We start from the raw sequence: 25355 nt of genomic DNA, 5'->3' as shown, positions 1-25355 counted from the left end.
GTTATTGTGTCTGTTGCACTTAAGCGATGAGTTAAAGAAAAGAAACAAACACTCAAGTGACTGTCTGTGTTATTGTCTTCCCGAGCCTTTCAAACTTGTGGTTAATGAAAAAATATGTCTGGCCCGTCAAGCTTGTCGTGAGTGAGAGGAGGACTCGTTAAATCGGAGGTGAGGCTAAGGAGCGTGTCATCTTCCCACATCAGATGGAGCTGGAGAGAACCGCCTCCCGCTCACCGCCAAAAAACATTATCTCCGCATACCACGCATCACTCCGGAGGGGACGGCAGGCCTCTATAAAAATCGCTCGTCTGCAGTCGGCCTCACTCCTCGGAGACTCCACCGCACCGCCACGCATCCACCCCGCATCCACCCGACTTCACCATGACTTCCAGCATCAGCCTGCGCCAGACCAGCAAACGCAACTTCTCCTCCAGCAGCACCGGCTACATCGGCAGCGGCTTCGGCTTCGGCAGCAGCAGCAGCATGCTGTACGGAGCCGGACAGAGTCGCATGTCCAGGACGTCTGCGGCCAGCATGTTCGCAGGGTACGAAGGCGGAGTAGCCGGAGGCTCCGTACTGCCGACGAGCTTTGATAGTTCGAGCATCACCATCAACGAGAAGGCGACCATGCAGAACCTCAACGACCGCCTGGCCAGCTACCTGGACAAGGTGAGCAGTGACTATCAGCAGTCGGCAGCAGTGACGATTAATATAGTTGCTATTATTACTCTTGAGGAGTTCTCTCCAAACAGCGCGCGGACAGATGATGCGTCCATGCGTCCGGACGCACGTGTTTACAATCCACGCAACCAGATTGATACGTCACCATTTAAGTAAGGAGAGTTTCAAAGCACGTTCGGACGCATTCGACACGTTTTTGCTGCGAAAATAAAAAGGCTTTTGCCGATAGATTTAATTCGATGAGCATTAGTTGGACGACTGATTAACGCTCCGCTGACACCAATCAGGTTTGACAGGATCTGGAGTCTGTCGTGTGGAACAAGGGAGACTGTCAGCTGTCAGGTCGTTAGAAGCAAATGATTATTTGTCTTGGATCAACACTGGCGGAGAATCTCGGCTGTCAGTCGGATGTGCATGTATGTGTTATCTTTTTTTGAACTAAAAAAAAAATAAATAAAAAAGATAACACAACTGCAGCTCTTCAAAATCATCTTAACAGACTGATTCTCGTCGCTTCATATCGTCTTCATTTTTTTTGTGTATAGATCGAACAACAACAATGTTTTTTTTAAAAAAAAAAAAAATAAACAAAACAAAACAATAGCAGTAGTGGTGTATGATATTATCATTTATGATATACTTGCAATTAATAGAAGGAAGACTGTCATTGCTCGGCAATCAGCCCATTGGTTGTGTGTGCAGGTGCGCTCCCTGGAGGCAGCCAACAGGAAGCTGGAGCTGCAGATCAAGCAGTACTATGAGACGAAAGCTCCCGGTATTAGCAGAGATTTGACCGGGTACTTCGCCACCATCACTGACCTCCGTTGTCAGGTACGGGTCACCAGTGTCAGCGCATGAATGAACAGATTCCCCGTGATGAGGGAAAAACACAAGTCAGCCACAAGCACTTTCAGTATCACAAAGTAAAAGGGTTCATTTCGCAGATCCTGAGGAGATACACTGAGAACCAGAGCATCACTCTGCAGATTGACAACGCCCAGATGGCTGCGGAAGACTTCAGAAGCAAGTAGGTTCCACTGAATCCAATTTTTGAATTTGGGTGTAATTATTTATAAATGGAACGTTGTAAAGACTCTGGAACAAACAAATTAATATGAAAGACTGAACATTCAGGCATGATATGGAGATGACCATGCGGGTGAATGCGGAGGCTGATATCAATCGTCTCCGAGGGTTCAAAGAAAGCCTGGCCCTCTCCACTGGTGACCTCAAGTTGCAGCTTGAAGGTCTGAAGGAGGAGTTGGCCTACATGAAGAGCAACCACGAGGAGGTGGGACTCGCCTGAAATCACGTGACCATCATAACTGAAACCCGTCATGTGGCCGTTGATTTTCTTAAATTGGTCGCTTTGCTCTGGCTCCACCTGGTGGAGACAAGCAATTAACGCGCGCGCTCTTTGATATTGATTTTTGCAGGAGCTGCGCCTGTTGAGGACTCAGGTGTCGAACGACGTGAACGTGGAGATGGACTTTGGGTCAAGTCAGGTCAACCTGGCAAAGGTCATGGAGGAGATGAGGGCGCAGTACGAAGCCCTGATGATAAAGAACAAGCAGGACCAAGAGAAGTGGTTCAACTCTCAGGTGTGGAACTCACAGGATGCCACAACAGTGGGGTGGGAGAGCGGTGGGAGTGGAGGGAGGGGGGATTATTTACTCATGTACAACGTTATCACCGTTTCCCTGCGTGCATGTTTGTGTCCAAAAGATGCAGACCATCCAGTCGCAAATCGCCACAAGCACAACAGAGGTGAAGACGGTCTCATCGGAGCTGTCTGACCTGAAGAGGACCTACCAGACGCTGGAGATCTCCCTGCAGAGCACCCTAAAGGAGGTACAGTGACGACAGAAGCATCTCCCCCCTCCGTGGCACTCAGAGGGCTTCCCTGACACGTCTCCGGCCTCCCCTCCGCAGATTGAGTGTCTGCAGCGCAACTTGGAGGAGGTGAACTGTCGATACAGCGTCCAGCTCAGCCAATATCAGTCAACCATCACCGCGCTGGAGGCAGAGCTGCAGCAGCTCAAGCTCTCCGTGGAGCAGCAGCAGTGCGACTACCAGCTGCTGCTGGACATCAAGATGAGGCTGGAGATAGAGATCGCAGAGTACAGGAGGCTGCTGGAAGGGGACCTCCAAACGTCCTACACGGAGAAAAAGTGAGATTAGAAAAAGTGGAAGGATCCTTTTTTCCCCCCCTCGCTACAATAACGTGCTAACGTCTTACATCCTGTCTCCACAGGGTGGTTGTCACCAAGATCGTGGAAGGTAGGATCCCTTTGTGGTTGACCAAACCAGTGAGGAAATATGTTGCTGCCGTTTTTAAACTGAACATTACTGAACCTCCCCCCCAAAAAAACAAACAAACAAAACAAAACAAAAAAACAAACTGTTCCTTCTCTTGCAGAGCCCAAAGTGGAGCTGCCGAAGCCCAAAGTGGAGCAGAGGGTGACAATCATCACGGAGCAGGTCATCGACGGCAAAGTGGTGTCGTCTGTTGTTGACACTCAGATGGAAAAAGTGGAATAGAGCATTCGCCATTTTGCTTTAATTCCGGCCTCTTGATTTTGCTTATTTGCCTCTGGAGTGTGCGTATAGTGAATACACGAGCAGAGAACATTGAAGTGGGTTTTTTTTCCTCTGTGGGGTGCATTTTTTTGTTTCCTTCTTTTATTTCCTTCATTTTACACACGATTACACTTCATTTTAACACACGATGGAGATGTCAGGTTTTTTTTGTTCATGCCCATGAATATATGTAGGAGACCATAATATCAGGTAAAACCAAAGCTAAAGCTAAAATAATACTTCACATATAGGTGAAAAGAGTCTCAACACACCTTGTTGCAAAAGAACAGAGTTTCAAGTCATTTGTAAACATTTTCCCTTACACTTCCCCCCTTTGTTGGGTTTCAGTTTGAGGCGCTCTGTTTTTTCCCCCGCCTAAATTGCCTTATGAACAAGTGAATAAAGCAACGTCTAATATAATATAACAATCTTTGCATCGTGTCGTACTTTACTCTAGCAGCCAGCAGATGTCACTGTCGGCTCTATGGAGTGGCGTCTCGTGGCAGCTGCGGTGGATTGGGCAACTTCAGCAGCAGGAATAGAGGTCGTTGCTCAAAACTCGGAGACGCCATTAAAAACGTAAATGTTGCGGTGGCAAAGACATTTCCGCCTCTCTTTGAGAAACTGCAATATGTTGTGCACAAACTACCGTAAAGTCCCGTTGAAAGGTAAACACTGAATTTGTTCACATGCATGCGCACAGTCCGACAGTCCAATCCAACATTGATTTCCCTGTTTCAGGGCGGCGTTTCAGCAAGTGAAGGTTTGCGATTTTACACTCATCGCGGATTCCTTTGAAACGAATAGATGTATTGTATATATGAAGAAACAGAATAAATGAATCATCGAGCACAAAAACCTCACTTTCCAGACTTTGACATTGCATTGCCACCAGCAAAACTCCGTCCTGATGGCCAAATGGCTTGCACACAGCACCCCACAGCAAATATATGCAGGTCACTGACGATGGAAATGGGTCCCAGGTGCGAGCGATGCCAGCACAGCAGAGGGTATGAGGGCAACTCCGGTTAAACAAAAAGATCTGGGAGTATTGTTCAGTTGAGCATGATACATGTATTTATGCCCTAGAGAGAGTATTAGTGGTCACATAGTTAGTTTTGAAGATTAAGAAATAAAACAAACAAAAACACAGAGATTATAATGTGCAGCTTGTCTAGCAAAATGTTGGGCTAAAACAGACTGTTAACAGAAGAGTACTGAGTTCTTATCTTGACTCCAACAAAACAACTTGTGTCATGTTTGACCTCTCGTGGGTGCTTTGACCAAAAGGGCACAAAAAAATTTGGTCTCGTGATGGAGTGAATATGCAGCAAAAGAGAAAACAAGGAAGTCCATATACATGAAACACATTCATCAATGTCAAAGCAGGTCTTCTCCTGTAACTTTCCAGAACGCTCTCACACTGGAGGGAGTGGCTCGATGCCGCAGGGCACAGCACGATGAACCAGTCCAAACTGGAAATAAAATGAGCTCGAAGACAGAGGCTGATTGTGCAGGAATGACTGATGTGGCATGGACTCAAGACGCACCTGCGGCCCGCCCTCCATCTGAAATCACCAGTGCAGTCGACTGGATTGGATTGGATTGGATTGTCGTCCACACGCACAGTTTGAAAATGCTGCAAACGTGTCACATCACATCTCCACCGCATGTTTCCTGCTTTTATCACAGAATCTAGGGAACCAGATCCCTCACATGGCAACTCACAAGCCAACCAAACCAACAACACCGGGTTCCACAGAATGTGTGACACCAGTCCTAACAGGAAGGGATTTTTTTTTTTTTAAATCAACAATTTCTTTGTAAAAGCCCTGCAAGTTGAAAAGTGACTTGTGTCCCTGTCGCTCACCTCCCCAGTTGTTTCTCTCGCTCTCGCTCTCTCGCTCTCTCTCTCTCTCTCTCTCTCTCTCTCTCTCTCTCACACACACACACACACACACACATGCAGGTAAATACATTTTTATTCATTTTTCTAAAGTTTTGCTTTAAAGTCAGCTCTGAGGGGAAAAAAAACTACCTCAGGGCTATATATATAGCTATGTATATATATATATATACATATATATATATGGAGAGAGAGAGAGAGAGAGAGAGAGAGAGAGATATGTGCGTGTAATCACAAATGTATACAAACATACCCACCCATATATGTAAGAATGTGGATATATATGTTCACACACACACACACACACACACACACACACACACACACACACACACACACACACACACTTTCATGCACATATACAAATACAGATATATTTTTTGGGGGGGCAGCAAGATCAAAATGGAAATATTTCAAAATTACAAGTAAAATCTTAATAAGGTAAATTGTAAAGCCAACTGGAAGTCATTGATGGTAACCCAAGTTAGGGTTCAGTCAGTCTCATTTTAGTGTTTGTGAGGTGTCAGCTGACGCATTTATGAAACAGATGCTCCACTGTGATGACTGCCAATAAAGAGGATTAAAACTTTGAAAACACGTCTGAAAAAATAGCTGACTCATTGTTTTTCGCATTTTTTGGTTACACCCAATAATAAGAACTTCAAATATTACAAAGCAGCGCCATTTGCCCAGTCTGGATCATATAATGACCATGATGTTGATCCTGCCTTGCAGGGAAAAAAAAAGAAACAAAAAATCTGTCAGAGCTGGATCGACGTGGACAAAAGAAAGGTTTGCTTGTGTATCATCAGTGTAAGAGTGAATATTAACTGTGAGTGTGAATGGCCTTGCCCTGCAGCTGAAAGTGAAGTGAAAACAGGACCGGTCCAAAATACAGCCCCTAAGGAATCCTGTGAATCCACTTTGCTTGCTGCGATTGTGAACTGCATCCGATCCCCAAAACCTAAACCATTTCAATCACTTTTCACCTCACAATTTTGTTTTCCACTGTTTGCACTTTGGTTTGTGCCACCAACCACAAGGAGGAGACTTTTAAAAACTGAATCACTGAAACGCTGCTCCGAGTCTTATCGTTTCCAACGGTTTTGTCGTTTACGTTTCCCATGTCAGAAACCGCAGTCACACCTTTGTTTTACCACACATACCACCGCTATAAATCACTTTGCTCATACAAACTGCCACGCCGTCCACGTTTACTGCCTACTGCAATACTGCTGGGTGTGGACCACTCTGCAAAAAATTGTATTTTCTTTTCAAATCCATCATGTCTTTACATGTGTTTTTATTGAGAGTGCAAGAGTGACACACACACACACACACACACACACACACACACACACACACACACACACACACACACACACACACACAAGCGCGTGCCCACACTTTAACCCTGTGATGTTCATTATATGGTTAATGGGTTTCAAAAACTTACATTGACTTCAAAATGTAAAAATGACACAACCAATAAACTCTACAGATTATAAACCTGTAAAACAGGTGAGTGTCTGCCTCAAGGCCTGTTCCCACACTCTACTACCCTCTGACGTGCAAGGCGTAAAAACTCACTATGAAACTTTGGCAGACCCGTTCAAGCCAAACGAGAGACAGCTGAAATCAACAAAGAAGCTTTTATCTCCAACCACTAGTGACTGATCAGATGTCATGACATAAAAATGTGCTGGAACTTTTCTGTTTTTTTGTTGTTTCCTTTTTGTTTTTAAAGCTAAAAGCTTTGCTATGACGGCTGTCTTGGCTAAATGCAAAGTGCATCTTTGGAAAGCGCTCTTCATTGTGGAGCCGCTGAGATGTACATTTAAAACAGTAACATAGAAAGAGCCAAAAAAACACAACAAAAACCCTGATATCCTCTTCATTTAAAGTTGATTGCACATCCAACCACAGCAAGTCTTTCAAGTCCCCCAGGTGGAAGTTAGGACAAGGAGTCTTGGACCAGCAGGCTGCAGCTGACCCAAGTCTCCTTATTTGATGAAAAGTCTACACTCAAGGCTACACTAAAGAAATAATCATGAAATCAGTGAAGCACACAACAACAATAAGGCGTAAAGCTCATATAAAAGAGGCAGATTAAAACCTCAGGCGTCATCGGGCATGTTTTGTATGTTCCTACAATAGATTCCCATAGTAACGCTACGTGTCACTGTCAAAGCCATGCTTCAGGCTACCTTCACACGAGTCCGCAGAGTGTCTGCATTTTATTTTTTTGGTAAGCATTTATCGGAGTCTTGTCGACCTGTAAAAGTGATTGGAATAAAATAAAATCCAAAAATCCCCAAAAATGCATTCAGAGACTGCAGAGATTTCCAATTGTCGCTTTAGTCAACAAATATGAACGTAATTGACTAATTGTTGTTTAATTTGTTCAATTAGTTTGGGCCATGCATTACCTCATGGCGGAAAGGTAACCAGAGGGGAATCATAAATGGGAGCTGGAATGCTGACCCCTCCGCGTGCCACGTTTTACTACTCTGCGTGGCGATCTTCATGCCACGCCCCGAAAGTTGTAAAATCTCTCCACAAAACTTGACAGTGAGTTATAGGAACTGCAGTATCAAGAAATAAGAAGGATAAAATATATTTTAGAGAAGCTGTAACTAAATTACACCAGACCTAAAAACGATTTATTCAGAAAGTGGAAACCAAGAGTGTGAAATTGTGCCTGAATTTGTACAAAAGGCAGAGTAATTTGATTTATGTTTTTAAAGATAAATTAGACTTTTGTCTCTGACTCATTTTTAAAGACCTGAAAAGAGCTTCCATTTGAAAAACACAGTTAACATGTTTGTCAACATTTGAGGGCACAAACACACGAGTTTCCTGGTACGACTAAACATTCCTATTCACCCATGACTCGGACTAAAATGAGTTCACCCTCCTTGCATCCGTGCACAATTTGGCTCTCTTCTGTGTCAGACATTAGACTGAGCTCTAAAACTGTCCGAAAATAAAAGTGCAGTTAAGGAACATGACCCTGAGTTAAACGCTTTTCAAACTTTGAGACGATAGAGGCAGAGAGAAAGGAAGAGGCCGACAAAGTAACAAACAAAGCGGGGACTTGTTCTTGCATGGGCACGATGTGCATTCCGAAGATCCCTGCCAAGCCAAATAAAAGAGCCATCAAACACATGCAGGGTGAACTTTTTTGCATGGCCATTTATGGCCTCCTTTAGAGCCTGATATCGAATGACGTCACCAATCTCTGCCGTGTCACAATGCCGGAACGTACGCATGTATCTGCTTGCATACCTACATGGGCACTGTGCAACGTGAACTATACACTGTATAGTCTGTGCATAGACAATGAAAAAGAGAACTGAGAACAAATGCATGCGCCACAAATAGTGAAGTTGGCTGATAGATGAGGAAAAGAAGTGAGGACTGTACCGGTGGATTTTGGCAGTGTTTGCTCTGTTGTCATGGAAATGCAACAGGTTTGGCCAGCGTTTTGCAAGCACCGTGGCTCTGAGTCAACACAGATCACACTACTTGTCAGAACAAAGAGAGAGTGAAAAAAAAGAGACAAGCTTTGACAAGATAACTAACCCGAGGGCATTGCTAATGGGTGCAGCTCCTCACCAGTGTGTCCTCCCCGGAAACATTCACGTGGATCACATCTATCTTTGGAGAAAAGGAATAAGAATATTCTGTCCAAACTTTTTTTTTTTTGTGCAGCCGACATTTCAATGAATTCAAGTGAATTATTATGCAACAGGATTAACTTTAATCCCACTTCATCTCGGCACGCAACACACTGACGATAAGTGCGTGCCATGGGAGGGGCTGAGCAAGCATTGCAGGTTGTTCCGTGTTCCGCCCTCCACCTTTCCCTTCTCACCTCCGCCCACATCGGAGGCTCCAACTTTGCAGCATATAAAAAAGGGGACGCAAGCAGACCGGTGCATCTCAGTCCGACTCAGCGTTCGTCTCTCCACAGCGGGCTAGCTCTTCAACGTCACAATGTCGCAACAATTTAGCAGCTACTCACGCAGCAGCACATATGGAAGTGGAAGTGGAGGTGGAGGATCTTCAGGAGGAAGATATGCCCGGAGCATGTATGCAGTAGGCTCTGCACCCAGAATCTCCATGTCAGCTGGAGGTTCTGGCTACGCAGGGGGTGCAAGCGTGAGCAGCTACAGCTACAAAGCTGGAGGCTTCGGTGGCGCTGGAGGCTTCGGTGGCGCTGGAGGCTTCGGTGGCACCATAGAGACGTCAGCCAACGAGAAGTACACCATGCAGAACCTGAACGAACGTCTGGGCAACTACTTGGACAAGGTGCGCTGCCTGGAGAAGGCCAACGCTGAGCTGGAGCTGAAGATCCGCGAGTTCTTGGACAGCAAGACCTCCCCTGCTGCTCGTGACTACTCAGCTTACTATGACACCATCGCTGACCTCCAGGGAAAGGTAAAACACACACACTTCCGGTGGTTCTTCAGTGCCATCCAAAAGAATGTCATCTCTATCTAACTGTTTACCGTGTCACAGATCCAGGATGCCACCCGTGTCAATGGAGGGATCTACCTGTCCATTGACAACGCTAAACTGGCAGCAGATGACTTCAGGACAAAGTAGGTGCAACATCGGCTGCGCAAAAGTATCATGTGGACGAGAGGTAAAACAAAAAAAGTCTTACCTCTGGTTGCCATGCAGGTACGAGAACGAGCTCGCCCTACGTCAGTCCGTGGAGGCCGACATCGGCGGGTTGAAGAGGCTGCTGGATGAGCTGACGCTGGCCAGATCAGACCTGGAGATGCAGATCGAAGGTCTCAGGGAGGAGCTTGTGTACCTCAAGAAAAACCACGAGGAGGTGCGTACATGCCGCCTGGGACTCGCACAACAACTGTTTTAATGTATTGCTGGAAAAATGTACGACGACAAGGACATTTGGTGAGAGCCAAGAGCTTCTGATCACTGTCTCTGATTGAACAGGAAATGGCAGCACTGAGGAGCCAGGTGTCAGGACAGATCAACGTGGAGGTCGACGCTCAACCAGGGGTCGACCTCAATGCTATTATCGCTGAGATCCGTGAGCAGTACGAGACAACTACTAAGAAGAACCAGAAAGATCTCCAGAACTGGTTCAATCAAAAGGTGAGAGTGGACCGACGAGCTGTTTGCGACGACTGCCAACAAATTTATGTTGCATTGACGTTTTCCTTCAAAGTCACAAGAACAAAAGTATGATTTTCTCCCTCCATTTTTTCTCCCTCTGCAGACCGAAGATATAAACAAGGAGGTGGCCGTCAGCACAGAGACCCTCCAAACGTCCAAAACTGAGATCACTGACCTCCGCCGCTCATTGCAGGGCCTTGAGATCGAACTGCAGTCACAACTCAGCATGGTAAATAACAATTTGAAATTCACACACTTTCTTTTAATCCTCACTTGCTAAAATGACACCGGATGCTCTGCATAATGAACCCAGAGTCTGTCCTCCTTCTTGCCCTTTTGCAGAAAGCCGCCCTTGAAGGCACAATAGCGGACACAGAAACACGGTACAGCATGATGCTCCAGGGACTCCAAGTGCAAGTGACGTCCCTGGAGGAGCAACTGACGTGTCTGCGCGCTGACATTGAAAATCAGTGCCAGGAGTACAAAATTCTGCTGGACATTAAGACCCGTCTTGAGATGGAGATTGCAGAGTACAGGAGGCTGCTGGATGGAGAGGGGAGGTAAATAACCTTCAGAAGAATAAACCTCAAGCTCATACGTACCTCGAATTGTATTCAAAGTGACTTAAAAAAAACAACAAACCAAAATCAATGTATTTGTTTCCCTTTTCCAGCATTGGCAGCTCCTCCTCTTCATCATCCACTAAAGTGATTGTGGTCACACAAGAGCTTTCTGATGGCAAGGTGGTGTCCTCCTCCACCACCACTGCATAATGTGTCTTCTGCAGAAACAAAAAGGTTTAAGCGCAAAGTCTCAACCAATCATGTCTTCAACAAACCTGCAGAAGCAATAAAAGCTTCTTACCAGAATGTGCTGTTTTATCTTGTGTGTTTTTGTTCCAATGAATAATAATAATAATAACAATGATAATAACAATAATAATAATAATGGTAAATGGACTGCACTTTACAATGGCATTCACCCATTCACACACCAATGGGTTGCTGCTGCCATGCAAGGTGCTGCCGGCCTCATTGGGAGCAATTTAGGGTTAAGTGTCTTGCCCAAGGACACAATGACAGACTGGGATGGAGCGGGATTTGAACTGCCAACCCTCCTGAGGCACAGTCACCACACAGTCACAAAATGATTATTATTAATAACAACAACAATAATAATAATAATAATAATAATAATGATAATAATAATAATAATAATAATAATAATAATAATGATAATAATAAACTTTATTAAGGACACAATGGTCCATAGCACAAAGGAAAAGCATTAAAAGACAAAAAAATAAAAAAATAAAATCGGATTTTCAAAGGTTCTCATCAAAATTGCATGAACCATCCTTAACGAGACAATAGTTACATCTGCTACTTGCATGTTTGATTGTCTGACATAATATGTGTTGAACCTGCTTGAGAATCCAGTAAAACAAGTTTTAAAACCCCACTGCCAGTAAACACGTCTCACTTGAAAAACAAAACAAAAAACAAAACAAAGTAAAAACAGAAACAAAACAAAACAGAAAAAAAGATACGTATGTTGGAATGTCTCTAAATTCTGTAGCAGAGCAGCTTCCAAAAATCATAACGGAATCTCAGCACTTCCAAAGGAACAGGTGCGTCGGAGAGAGGCGACACCCAGGAGTCAGACAATATCAAGGAAAAGCTCCCGCACACTGCTCAACTCTCTTCCTTATAATAATCGAGCAACGTGTCGGTCAACAGACCTTCGTCATATATGATCTCTGACGGGAGCTTTTTCTTGATTGCAGCAGAGCAGCTTAAAATGCCTCCCAGCAGTCTTCACAGGAGGCGGAGGCCAGAGGTATACTCTCCGCGATGGATCAAACCCTGGAGGAGCGCTCCGTAAAAACTTTTTTGGCCACTAGGGAGCAGCACATTGGCGCATCCATGGAATGACACGGAAAGTTCTCCGGCCATTTCGGTAGTACGTTGGATGGTGCCGTGCGCGCGCACACCATCTCCAGCGGCGTTGAAAGCCGTATGACAGTAAATGTATTATACGCTTCCGCTATCTGAGATACAAATCAAAATGAATCTCATTCCCCTCTTCTACAGTGCACGGCGCAGGACAGGTTCAGAGACAGGTCTGTAGAATAATGAGAGATGATATGTCGCACTTGTCGAGTTTTCTTTCTTTCTTTTCAGTTTCAAGGCGGAACACGACGAAATGTCACGAGTAGTAACTTCGTCCAGCAGATGGCGCCCGAGGCTGTTTGTTTGGGCAACGCCAAGAGTTGGTTCAAAATGATTTGCCCATTGCCACATGGGCCATAATTCGAACTGTTTTACATACATAGTCAAAGGCTCACACATAATTAGTCAAACTGTCGTACATGCTTAAGAGAGGGCGGGCTGGAAGTGAATAAGCAAGGACCTGGGGATTTGTCTTCCAGTTTCACCAAATTACCTTTCGTCTCTTTTAAGTCATTTAATTGGGAAGGCTTGCTAATCCAGCTTCGTACTGGTTAAGGCCTTCCGTGTCCCCGGAAATATATTTTACTTTTTGTACTGACCGTGTTTTTGTTTTGTATTTTTGCGAGGCATTTTAATAGGGCTTAGAATGATTTGGTTTCATACTGTTGACTTGTATCAAAACACTGTCCGAGCAGAGAAAATATGGACGCTGAAACAATCACTTGAGTCACAGAGTTGTTTATTATTAGACAAGAATATCTGCACAATTTAAGTCCACACAAAGCAGGAAGAGCTCTATACAACCAATGTTAACATGCTCTCAGCGCGAAAATCGCTATAAGGAGCAAAACTTGTGAGTCAGAATCGCTGCCAGCGAACACAGCAAACAAGCAGAGCACGGAGTTAGTGGTGGTGGCTAACAGTTTATCAACACAATTAAACAGTTGTACTTTGCAAATTGTCTTAAAACTAAACTTTCTTGAGGTCACAATACACTCACAATCCTCAGACATGTTGTCAAATATTCTCTCGTCGTTCACCAGCCGAGTCGAGCCCGTCTCCCTCCGGTTGCCCACCTGGCCGGTGTTCCATCGCATCTGCACTAGGCTGAACAAACCTCCAACATTTTCTCTGTTCGTTCCACTCCAACGGTTGTGGTCTCAGGTGCTTCAGTAGTCGCTCGGCAGTCGCTCTGTATTTTTTTAAATTTAATTTCCCTCACATCGAAAAAACACTGGTGAAACAGAGCGTTCAGAACCATGCCCAACAACCTGCAGGGCTCACGTCCAAATGCATGAACCTCATTATTTGACTATTTCACATCGTTTGACAGTAGGATTCAACATTGGAACAGTATTTAGAGCTCAGAAAAATGGAAAAGCAATCCTAATTGAAAACAACACCCAGAAAACCCGAAGAAACAAAAACTTAAGATTTACAAACAAATCAAATCAAAATGTTGAACTAGTAGAAAGTAGTTTGGTTAAACAAAAAAATCAATCAATCAATGAATAATAATCATAAACCTAAACCAAAGGCAACCAGGATGATCACTAAAAAAAGAAAATACATGCTCACAAGCACACACACACAAACACACACACGCAGTCCCAAAACGTGGCAGCAAGTACGACGGGAAAAGACCACACACTCAGCTATATATGTGTATATATATATATATATGTACACACACACACACACACACACACACACACACACACACACACACACATATATACATATGTATATATATGTATATATATATACATACATATATATATATATATATATAGCGCCAGTGCTTCCTCCTCGCGAGGGGGCCTCCTCACTGAGAGGGGTGTCATCGTTCTGGGGACCCTTTCAGTGTGGATGATCCCCCAGGGTGGCTGTTTCCTCTTACGGTCCCTCAGTGCCCTGCCATTTTATTTTTAAATGTATTGATTGATTGATTGATTGATTGATTTTTAATTTACTGACTGTTCTCTGGGATGTGGGGTGGGAGTGAGGGGGTTGATAACCTGTATGTGTTTTGGGAGGAGGCGGGTAGATTTTATTTGCTCTTTTTGATCTTTATTCTTATTTTATTTTAATTGTTGTTTAGCACATTGGGTTGCATTTTCTTGTATGAAAAGTGCTATAAAAATTCTATTTGATTTGATTTGATTCTGTCCAGATGCTCCATAGGTGGGCCGCGTTCCTTGACTCTACTGATTTGGTCAAAGCAACGGTAAGTAAAAATTAAATTGGCTCAAAACTCAAAGTCAAAGCAGCTACAGTGTCGTGGGTTCCTTCTGTGTTGCTTCTTGGAGGGGCAGCTCAGACATCTCTACATTGAGATCGTTCTCTTCCTCCATGACTGGTCCAAATGGTTCCAAGTGGTATATGTCTTCATGGTCAGCCGTGACCGTGCCTCTCGAACGCCTCTTATCACAGAGGCACGCAGCAAGGCGTGACACCACCACAATAATGACGATGGTGATCAGCATGATGGCTGTGCGGAAAGGGAACAAGTGTTGCCGCTGACCGTCCTCCAGGATCTTGTCCCACGGGAGGTGCAGCACATTCGGTAGACCAATCATCGGCTCGCCAACCAGGATCCTCAGCAGCAGGGCCGAAGTGCAGCCGAAGCAGGCGCCGAATCTGTTCACCCTCTCTTGCAAGTAGAAGACGCATATCACCTGAGGCACCATCATGGAGTACAAGACGTCCGAGCTGATGATCCACAGCAGAGAAACGTAGTCTGTCGACATGGCCAGCCCCGTTGACAGCACGCCGCAAACCAGGACCGACACCTTGACCGCCAGGATGATGGCTTTCTCCGAGGCCTGCAAGAGGAAGACGTTCACAGTTCAAGAATCAAGTCATTTTTTACTGTGTGCAGTAATTGCAGAATTCATTATTAATAAATAGGTCAAATATAAATAGATGAATAAATAGATAAAAAGGTAAATAAGTTGTTAAAATATGTTCATGTGAATGTAATTCATTTGAGTGTGATGACACGATTATAAAAAAAAGATAGTCAATTGATGTTAAAAGGTATATATGTTTGTTAATGTACCACGCTTTTTATAAGTTTGGTTTCAGTGTAGAGCGATTGCTTTTTAATTTACCTGTCTGTTATTTGATTCAAGTCTTTCTATTGGTTATTTGTGCTGCACTGTTACTGTCATCCAATCGGGAGAATGAGATTGGGGTGGGATTTCCGGTGAGCAAGGTGAATAGACAGAGACTGAGACGGGAGAAGAACGTGGAGAGCGAAAAAGAAAAAGTGTATACTGGCGTTTCATCGTATCAACATGAATGCAGAGTCTATCGATCGGGTGTGAGTAACAGCAGCATACTGCAGGGAACTGGCGTGTTCCTTGGACCTTTTTGTATTTATAGCAACTACCGTGGTGGAAAATGGTGCGTGTTGACGCTGTGTCGGGCCACGTGTGCATCTCCTCAGCGAACTCAATTCCCTCAGTCATCTCGTCTTCAACCAGAGCCATCATTCATCTTTCATCTTTCATCACTTTCTCATCTCTTTTCTTCACTTTCTTACATCTTCCTTGTTTTTGTTTCTTGCCCTGAGTGTTTATTATTTTTTTTGAATTACACAAACTGTTATTGTGCCTACCTGGAATGTGTGTGATTTGAAGGAAAATAATACATTTAAGTTGTATTGGAAAATCTTCTATCGGTCTATGTTTTTTATTATTCTTAGTAGAATTTACAGTCTTATATTATTCTGCTAAGTGGAGGCACCTAACTACTTTTGTTTCTTAATTATTACACAATATACCACCCAACATCTACCAGTTTTCCATACATGTGCGCACAAGGAAATTTACACCTCATCCTGTGTTGTTTGAATCTAACAGTTCAAATCAGATGCTTTTTAGGGTGAGAACCTGTAACGTCGTAAAAGATCGTTGCTGATTTTTTTTTCTATCCATATAAATTTGGTAACTGACATAAAAAGTTAATGTTGGGCAATTTAGTTGAATAAGCTTTGCACCTGATGCTGAGCTGTACAGTCATTACACACAGAAATGCATGACACTTCAGGGTCAGAATGCAGGGTTCGTGCTGAGACGCTGCCGGCTGACAAATGCCGTTATCTGAGCTGCACCTCTTTGCAGATGACGTTCTTGAAGAAATTTCTTCCCAGTTGTGAGGAGGCAGACAGAAGAACAGAGTCCACTGATGACATCACAGCGGCGGCCAGGGCTCCCACTCCCACCATTGACACGTAGAACGGACAAAAATGCTGCAGGGCAATTGGCAAGATTATTCCTGCTTTGCTCTGTTCATAGGGGCTGGGAGACCCAAAGGTGGTTTGGTTCCAGTCTGGCAAATTAAAAGCAAATGTCAGTTGAAATGTGTCTAAAATGTGAAAAAATGTAACAATAGTGGTGAATAAAAGGATGTTCAGTGAGTGAGTCTTGGTACTTGTGGATGCAGCTACAGCTCCAACGATGGCTGACGGGATGCCAAAGATTGGATACAACATTGCTGCAGTGTAGCACGTGATCTTTGCCTGGGTGTCAGTGGCCATGGACAGAACTCTCTGGTAGAACGCCTGGTAGCAGATCCCTCCAACGCCCTTTGAGGAAAATTGTGAAGTGAGAGCGCGGGAAGTGCAAATATATAGTCAAACCTTTAGTCCTTTACCAGGAGTAGTAACTCGTCGATCCAGCGTCCTACATCCTCTGTCTCCAACTTGCCGATCCACGGCTCACGATGGATCTCAGTCACTGTGGCAACAGTGGCATTAGCAGAGGCGGGGCTCGTCAAAATAAAAGGCACACAAAACCACTGTGGAGAAGAAGAACAGGGAGAAGGAGGAAGTAAAGGAGTACCAGTCCCAATAACAATAGACCAACAGAGACAATAAATTAATAAATCTGCCACTTCTCTGATAAATGTGGGTAATTTGTCAAGACTTAATCTCTGTACCAGGCCAAAGAACATGAAGGAGAGCTGGATGACATCAGTGTAGGCCACAGAGTAGAGTCCTCCCATCAGCGTGTAGACGATCGCCACGGCAGCAGACACAACCACGGCCAGGTTTGAGGGGATTTCCATGACAACACTTATAGTCCCTCCTATTAGAATGAAACAAGTGGATGTGACGAGTAGGATGGATGGACAGATGGATGGATGGATGGATGGAGAGCGAGAGAACTGACTTACCCAGAACACCGAGGATACACGCTATCCACATGAGGTCAGCGATGATGCAGGGGATGAAGATGATGGCAGCCACGGTGTTGCCGTACTTGTTCTGGAAAGGGTCCATGAGGGTCACGTAGTTCTTGGAGCGAATGGGTTTGACAAAGAAGAGCGCCCCTGGAGACACACAACAACAAACAATAGCAGGTAGGAACATTTTAAAAACAAAAACAAAACTTGGAAACCATTTGCAGTGAAAAATTGTGTTGCATTATATATATATATATATATATTTTTTTTTTTTTTCAATGCCCAACTTACCTAAGACCATGTTCATTGAGTAGCCAGCTGGAGCAATGAGCCACACCAGGCCCTTGGTGGGATTGTACATAATTTCAGCACAGCCCAATATATAACCCCCTCCAACCCAAGTGGCTGTAAAATATTCAAACAAGTCACATTATTTCAAAGGTTTCTTTGAAGGCCAGTAGTGCAATGATGATTTCTAAACAGGACTATCCTTTTTTCTGCCCTTTCTTTTTTAGTTCTACCTGTCATCGTAAGGATGCTGACCCAGATGTTCAGGTTCCGCCCTCCAACCATTGTAACTTCGCTGGATCTCCCTGGGCATCTCCTCTCTTCCAGCTTGGCCTTCCTGGACGCCCAGATGCCAGTTGCCAGCACCGCCAGGTAAAACACTCCCATGCACAGCAGTCCCAGCCAGCTTGCTGCCATCTTGAGTATCTGCACGGAACAGAGAGTGAGGCTGAGGCAAATGTTAACGTTTATCTTGTGAATGTGAGGAAATAAAAATCAATGTAAAAATGCCATCCTGTGAAGCATTCCCGTTACATACCGTGTGTCATAAACAGCGATGCTGAAACATTTCACGTTTGCTGTAAAAAAAAAACAAAAAAACAACAACACACAATCAACTGCACATCGGTGTGCCAGCTGCACACATGGCTGGTTTCCAGCCGATTGCCCGATGACACCAGCTGCCAGCTAAGTAGACCTTTTCCATTTGTCAAAGTATTTGATTGGTCAAGACTTTATTTTTTATTATGCATACATACATACTGTATTTTCATAAATTTACATATGAATATACAGATATGTGTGTGTGTCGATAACATATTTTTATAGCGCTCCTTAAGCTGTAAGAGGTTGTTTGTTTTATGAGTATAGCACACTGTTACCCCTAAAAAATGCCATAGATCAGGGGTGTCAAACATACGGCCCACCGGCCGGATCAGGCCCGCGAACTGTGTTTTTCGGGCCCGCGAGTTGATTTTTATTAAAAACTACAATTCAGACAGGGTCACTTTGTCAAAAATAAACTATATTATTACACAATCAACACGTTAGGTTTAATCAACACGTTAGGTTTGGCAGTATGGTTATGCTTGGGGTCCCCCCACCCTTTCCACGCAAGCGTGGAAAGCCCGAGGCAGGAAGGGCAGCTTCCCGCCCTTCACGAGCCATCGTGAAAGGCGATGCAGGGAGCCCAGCGGCAGCTACTACGAACCCCCCAACCAGCTGTACCGGCAAAATCAGGCCATTGTCGACAGCGAGCAACTAAATAAAGCTATAAGGTAAGAAGTAAAGACAGTTAAAGCTGGTGCGGTACAACCAGCTTGGTGAAAGAGATACAGTCGGAGTGGAATATAATATAGCAATATTCTAATAAATTTAGTTTAATAAGTCGCATAACAATAAAACAGTAATAATAATAATAATGATAATAACAATAATAATAATAATAATAATAATAAACAGAATTATCATAGCATCACGAATTACGCATAGTTATACCTATACATGTAGATAAACATAGGAGACTGAAGTTCCTAAAGGCACATAGCTTTTTGGGCATCGAGAATATGGTGAAAGTGGCAGAGATGCCCGCATCAGGTTGCTATCTAGCACGATTCCTAAAAATTCAATGTTTTTAATTGGACTGCATGTTTTCTCTTCAGCTAGGGGAACCCTTAAGGTAGTAAAAGTCTTTTTAAGCATATCGATTGCGTGATTCGGCCTGGAATCAGGACAATCAATTAGCAAAAAATCGTCTAGAAGGTGAAGCATGAATGGTAACTCACAGTCATTTAAAAGTATCCAGCAAAGAGCCTTGGAAAGAGTGTCGAAGATTTCGGGGCTACTGCCACACCCGAAGGTTAGCCGAACTGCGAAGTACAGCTTATCCCTCCATTCAACGCCGAAGAGACGCCACTGAGAGGGGTGTAAAGGCATGACTTTAAAAGCGTCGGTGATGTCTGCTTTTGATAACCATGCGCCTCGACCTGCTTTTTTAATGAGATGAATAGCGTCATCAATGGAAGTGTAGCACCGAGAGAATGGTGCTAATGGCATCAGACTATTAATACTATTGGCTTTATCGTTGTGTCAATCGATGATAAGACATTTTTTTACCTGAGTATTTACGAGTAGCGACGCCTAAGGGGTTGACGCGAATGACAGAAAAAGGAGAAGCATCAAATGGCCCGGTCAGAAAACCCTTCCTCACTTCTTTTTCTAGCAGTGAGTCAACTATCTCCAGCTCCATAAATGCTGATAGTGAATTTTTACAAATAAAATAAGTTTTGGGAAGCCAAGACAGACCAGCTAAAAAAGAGTCCAGTTATTAAGTAACTGACGAAGCAGCGATTGGGAGGATTTCTCAAAGTCTTCTTCAATGCTGGCACGTTCACAGGAGTAGAAGGCTTTATTTTCTCTGCATTCCGAGGTGTGCTCGTCTTGGGCACACGCATTTGGGGTGTCCGTCCCCGCAAAAGCTGCAAGCATGAATATATTTACACTTCACAAATCTGCACACATTCTCATTAAAATGAAAGCATATGGCAGAAGAGAAAGGTGTCACCTTCTTTTCCGTTTCTGATTTAGCAACGGCAGCCACCGATTTAGGGCAGAAATTAGAAGAATGTGCAAAGGAAGCGCAAATAGAGCACGAAAGTGCTTGATGGCCAGTGCAGTGCAGGCTAATCAGAGCCAGGTCGACCACGGACCAGTCCAGCCTTTGGTTAAACCTCTGGATAAACATGGTGGATTTAGCCGAAAATGATTTATGATATTCATAGAACAGGATCCCGCCGTAGGTCATGGCGAGATCAGCAATGATAGCAATGTAGGTGTCCAGTTCAGCTCTGCGCGATGGGTGGACCTCACAGATGACGTCTCTAAAAACGTCGAAGGCAACCATAAATTCTGCCAAGGTCAGAGTCTTGGAGAGCCTAGGGTCACTGTCTTTTAATAGTACAGAAATGTCTCCGCATTCTCCGACATGTTTGTCGCTAAAATCCGAACACAGGAGGATTTTCACGAGGTTGATGTCATTACCTGCGAAAATTTGGCTCCTGAGGTTAGCTGAGATGGCGGCAGCAGGCGGATAGAAGGGAACGCCGGTAGGAAAGGAAACTGCACTTCCCAAGGTCCTGCGTGGGATTGGGATTTCGTTGGGTGGGACGGTGCTGACGTCATCGACACGCGAGGGAGGACCTGCAGTTGGTACGAAATTCCTTTAAACGAACGGTGGTCGGGATGAAGCCGCAGCTGACGCTTCTAGGGACTGGATTCTTGTGTCCATACCAGAGAGAGAAGTTTGGATAGAAGACAGCGCAGCCAAGATGGAGCTGTTCGAGACTGCGGAACTGGTCGCTGTATCGGGGGCTTTCGCCTTCTTGGATAGCTGGGTCACGCTAGATCCCGACGGGTTGAGGTTGGAGGTGTTCTTACGTTTCGCTGATGCCTTTCGAGCGACGGAAGGATGATCGCTTGGAGGTTGCGGCAGCCCGGAGCAACTCAGGAGAAGAGCGACAACTCTTCATGTGCCGCGCCGTTTGGAGCGGCGACGTTGTTGGCAAAAAGAAACTCGAGGATCTTCGGGATTGGCCATACTTTGATGGAAGGGACCGGAGATCTTTTCTCTACAATCCGGGAGCTCTGGCGAAGGGAAGGAGCGCCGTCATTGCACATGCCAGCTTCGGTTTCGGGGCTTTGAGATGACTCCAGGGCGCAGACAAGCTGCTCCTGATCCTCGGCATAGATTGAGGACATCGAGGCGAGAGGCCACGAGGTGAGTAGTAACACGAGTATGAACAAGTATTTCACTTCACTCCACCCCCAGCCTTGCCGGTGTACGCCCCCGCCCGGGGTCACACTCTTCGTTGCTGCTGAGCCTCACTTCCTCAGTTTGCCGGTGCGGGAGTGAAGAGGAAACGGCAAACTTTACGAAACAGGCACAATTTAAACACTTACCGTCACGAAGGCTTCACTCTTTAGCAGCTGTTTAGCGGCTAATCCAGCTTCGTACGGACCCAGCGGGGGCTGAGTTACGGCCGCAAGGCGGACCGAAGGTCCCTGGACGTTTTTTGTGCCTTCCGTGTCCCCGGAAATATATTTTACTTTGTGTACTGACCGTGTTTTTGTTTTGTATTTTTGCAAGACATTTTAATAGGGCTTAGAATGATTTCGTTTCATACTGTTGACTTGTATCAAAACACTGTCCTAGCAGAGAAAATATGTACGCTGAAACGATCACTTCAGTCATAGAGTCGTTTATTATTAGACAAGAATATCTGCACAACTTAAGCCCACACCAAGCACAAAGCAGGAAGAGCTCTATACAACCGATGTTACCATGCTGGCAGCGTGAACATCGCTATAAGGAGTGAAACTTGCGAGTCAAAATCGCTGCCTCTTCAGTTTGGCTGCCAGCGAACACAACACACATAACATGCAGAGCACGGAGTTAGCGGTGGTTGCTAACAGTTCATCAACACGATTCAGCGGTTGTACGTTGCAAATAGTCTTAAAACTAATGTTGCTTGAGGTCACAGTACACTCACAGTCCTCATACATGTTTTCAAATATTGCCGTGGCTGACTATTCTCTCGTCGTTCACCGGCCGAGTCGAGCCCGTCTCACTCCCGTTGCCGACCGGACGAGAGGGGTCTGGCTGCAGACCGGTGTTTGCGCCCTCTGCGAATATACCGTAAGTGTTTTTGGCTTGAAAATGGAGTATGACACAGACAAGACCTTCATGAAAAAAAGTTGATCAAGTAAGTTTTTGAGATCCCAACCATTTTCATTTTACGGCCCCCTATAGTCACAGTACACTCAAAATCATCCCCCCGGAAACTAAAATGCTCCTAGCTTCACCTAGGAACGTCGAATCGACGTCAAACAAAAACCTATGCATTCCTCTGGTCAATCTCTACATCCCATATGTGCTAACTTTTTTGTTCGACAAACAGGAAGTGAGATATTTCAACTTGTTTGAACCCCCCCCAAAATCGGACTGTCCATTCACTCACTGGCCACACCTACACCGTTCTTGTCGATCTGGTTACACAGTTAGATTCCTGAAAACGTTAGCTAAACGATGATGCCGATATCTTTACTGTAAAAGTAGAACTGGCCGAGTTAGAAGCGTTTGTTTCCCAGGTTTCAAAAACGGAGCTAACGTAAACCTTTACTCTCGATCTCAGCTCAAAGTGCAGCCTGAGGCTGCAGCGATTAACAAGGGGGGAGGGAGGGGTAGGGTGCTCCAACACACACTCCTTGTGTCTCTGGCTCACTTGAACTTAAATGCATGCGTAGTATCTGAACTACTGATGACCTTGCTGTATCTCTCCACATAAGGCGTTATTGTTCCTTTACAGAGTCTGGTGCGGACGTGACCAGTACAGTACATTCCCACTGTTGTAATTCCTGTGCCAAGAAACGTTGAGGCCCCTTTCGGGGTAGAGAGGGGCTTTCCATAAGATGCATACTCCCTTCCCCAACATCCGTTTCCGCTTATCTTGTATTACAGGGTATAAAAGGTGTTGTGGAAAAGAGCGAAGATGCCGATGCAGGAATACTGGGAGAATAAGTAATTTAATGAACAGACAAATAAAAGGGATTGGAGCTCCGAGGCACAAACACAGTACAACCAACAGAACAGATGCAACAAGTGCAACAGCTCAAATGAATGCGAGTGCAAGTGCAAAGAGGAAAGGAAAGAGAAGGTCTCGTATACAGTGGACCGGGAGAGGATAAGATAAGGAAAGAGGAGGGGAGGATGAGAGGAGACAAAACAATGAATACATCACCCTGGCTGGCGACGAGGAGAATGTCTCGAGGAGACATACAGTGACGTCACCCTGGTGGGCCACGAGGAGAATGTCTCGAGACGGTTATACAGTGAGACATGACAGATTACACAGGGGATGCCAAGAATACTTATTTTCCATTACATTCCCGCTTTTTGATCATTCTTGATCACAGGACACACAAGTGAAAATATCCACACAAACATCAATTCATGTCCACCATTGGCTTCAGACACAAACATCATAACTCGGACTGTTATACTTCCCGTGATCGCAAAGGCAGGAATCTGCAAGGCACATGGTAATACAAACTTACAGTTGTACTAAAAATAACACTCATTAAACATTAACCTCTAAGCTACTGTTATGCGTATGCTAAAAACACTCCTGAAAACTGAAATTGCACCTGTACTACATTTTACAGCGTAGCATCATTTTCAATGCATACACAGTGTAGTTCTTCTCCCGAGAGCAATAGCTCCGAACGATGGTTGAACAGTCGAGTGCGGCATGCGTGAACAGAAAAAACAATTCACATGTCCTTGAGCTCGTGCCGCAGAGTTGTCGTAATGCCACCAGAGGTTGGTTGCATACGCGTGTGCAGGAGTCTTCAGGGAATGAGTGGGCATGTCAGTTGTGGCCCATCTTTTGTGTCGGTCAGCCCGTCCTGGTTGACCTACACTGAGGTTTATGTGGGGTGTAGTGTAAAGTGTGGTGCACTCTCCGTGCGTTCAAAGCACCAGATTGTGAAAACGATGATCCAGCTGATGAGGGCCAGACAGACCAGCGTGCCCCGTACGCCGCAAAAGCCTGGCCGGCGGAATGGGTGCCATCTTGCTGCTTTCGTTGGAGTGAAGCGTTTTGATTCACCTTTCACTCGTCAGCTCCCGGCGTCCTCGGCGTCCTACAGCGACAGGTGATGATCCGGCCCGTGGCTCTCCTCCTCCCTCTGAAGTGCCTTTGTCCGCTCCCCGGCGACGACTCGCTTGCAGTGGCTCGCGTGGATCCAGGTGGCCCTCTCAGCGACTTTGACGGCGGTCTGTGTCACCAGGAGCACCTGGAATGGCCCTAGCCAGCGACTCGCTCTCCAGCTCTTTCTCTGGAGGTCCTTCACCAGGACGTAGTCGCCAGGCTTCAGGCAGTGCAGCGGTCCCATCGCAACCTGGGGTAAAGCAGCGGACACTTGACGCCTTACGTCTGCTAGAGCGGATGCAAGGTTGGAACAATAGGTTAGTATTGTATCTTCACACAAGGCCGTTGAGGGGAGTGCCTTTCCTCCTGTAGTCATCCCAATCTGGGGAGGAGCTGCAAACAAAACTTCAAAAAGACTGAGATTAGCGCGTGCGCGTCTCCTCATTCTCGTGTACATCAGGACAATGGGAAGAGCTTTTGGCCACGGCAGGCCAGTGGCGGCACAACACTTGGCTAATTTGCTAGTGTGTTGCTAGTTTTCACGCTCCACCGCCCCACCACTGGCAGGGTGATAAGCACAATGTTTTCTGAGGTCAATGCCAAACAGTTTCCCGATTTGATTAAGCGCCTTGTTCTTGAAATGTGTCCCATTATCGCTGGAGATTTTGTTTGGAATTCCCTATCTAGGAATTATCTCAGTCAGCAAGGCCTTGGCCACGTCGTTGGCTGATTGTGTGGCGCTGGGGAACGCTTCGACCCATTTCGACCACATATCAACCATGACCAGACAATACTTTTTCCCTGCTGACGGTGTCAATTCGATAAAGTCCATCATGACGTGTTCAAACGGTCTGGTTGGAGCCGGGTGTGCTGCTATTGCTGCCATCTTGACTGGTCGGC

General features: G+C 45.2%; 3 protein-coding genes across 4 annotated transcripts in view; 2 read left to right on the top strand and 1 right to left on the bottom strand.

Annotated features, from left to right (window-relative positions):
- The first annotated feature begins 282 nt into the window (after positions 1-282).
- LOC142896837 (keratin, type I cytoskeletal 19-like) lies at positions 283-3689 on the top strand. Its single transcript, XM_076038778.1, has 9 exons — positions 283-669; positions 1384-1512; positions 1626-1708; positions 1816-1972; positions 2118-2282; positions 2407-2532; positions 2614-2852; positions 2936-2961; positions 3101-3689. The coding sequence occupies exons 1-9, from the start codon at positions 382-384 to the stop codon at positions 3220-3222; spliced, it is 1335 nt and encodes a 444-aa protein (XP_075894893.1). The 5' UTR covers positions 283-381; the 3' UTR covers positions 3223-3689.
- A 5406-nt stretch (positions 3690-9095) lies between these two features.
- Positions 9096-25355, top strand: part of LOC142896848 (keratin, type I cytoskeletal 13-like) — a 28266-nt gene continuing 12006 nt past the window's right edge. The window contains exons 1-7 of one of the 2 annotated variants that reach the window (XM_076038800.1): positions 9099-9610; positions 9692-9774; positions 9857-10013; positions 10136-10297; positions 10422-10547; positions 10661-10878; positions 10992-11187. In XM_076038800.1, coding sequence (XP_075894915.1) covers positions 9167-9610; positions 9692-9774; positions 9857-10013; positions 10136-10297; positions 10422-10547; positions 10661-10878; positions 10992-11091 — 1290 coding nt within the window. In that variant the 5' untranslated portion in view covers positions 9099-9166 and the 3' untranslated portion in view covers positions 11092-11187. Of the gene's footprint in view, positions 9611-9691; positions 9775-9856; positions 10014-10135; positions 10298-10421; positions 10548-10660; positions 10879-10991; positions 11188-25355 lie in introns of those variants that run through there. The other variant, XM_076038791.1, reaches the window with a different exon arrangement.
- On the bottom strand, positions 14065-18195 carry LOC142896819 (high affinity choline transporter 1-like). Its single transcript, XM_076038744.1, has 8 exons — positions 17982-18195; positions 17752-17865; positions 17452-17607; positions 17215-17363; positions 16930-17073; positions 16708-16861; positions 16388-16605; positions 14065-15095 (listed from the first exon to the last, which is right to left on the bottom strand). The coding sequence occupies exons 1-8, from the start codon at positions 18163-18165 to the stop codon at positions 14541-14543; spliced, it is 1674 nt and encodes a 557-aa protein (XP_075894859.1). The 5' UTR covers positions 18166-18195; the 3' UTR covers positions 14065-14540.

This window comes from Nelusetta ayraudi, unplaced genomic scaffold (genome assembly GCF_046127955.1).
Source record: "Nelusetta ayraudi isolate G7.1 ecotype Tasmania unplaced genomic scaffold, CSIRO-AGI_Nayr_v1 ptg000004l, whole genome shotgun sequence".
NCBI classification, from domain to species: domain Eukaryota; kingdom Metazoa; phylum Chordata; class Actinopteri; order Tetraodontiformes; family Monacanthidae; genus Nelusetta; species Nelusetta ayraudi.
This window is presented reverse-complemented; position numbering and strand designations above follow the sequence as displayed.

Coding starts and splice junctions, on each gene's coding strand:
- LOC142896819 (XM_076038744.1), bottom strand. CDS start 18,165: ATGGCAGCAAGCTGGCTGGGACTGCTGTGCATGGGAGTGTTTTACCTG. Junction 17,608..17,751: donor CTCAATGAACATGGTCTTAG/GTAAGTTGGGCA, acceptor GTGTGTCTCCAG/GGGCGCTCTTCTTTGTCAAA. Junction 17,074..17,214: donor CCTTCATGTTCTTTGGCCTG/GTACAGAGATTA, acceptor TCTTCTCCACAG/TGGTTTTGTGTGCCTTTTAT.
- LOC142896837 (XM_076038778.1), top strand. CDS start 382: ATGACTTCCAGCATCAGCCTGCGCCAGACCAGCAAACGCAACTTCTCC. Junction 1,973..2,117: donor TGAAGAGCAACCACGAGGAG/GTGGGACTCGCC, acceptor TGATTTTTGCAG/GAGCTGCGCCTGTTGAGGAC. Junction 2,283..2,406: donor AGAAGTGGTTCAACTCTCAG/GTGTGGAACTCA, acceptor TGTGTCCAAAAG/ATGCAGACCATCCAGTCGCA.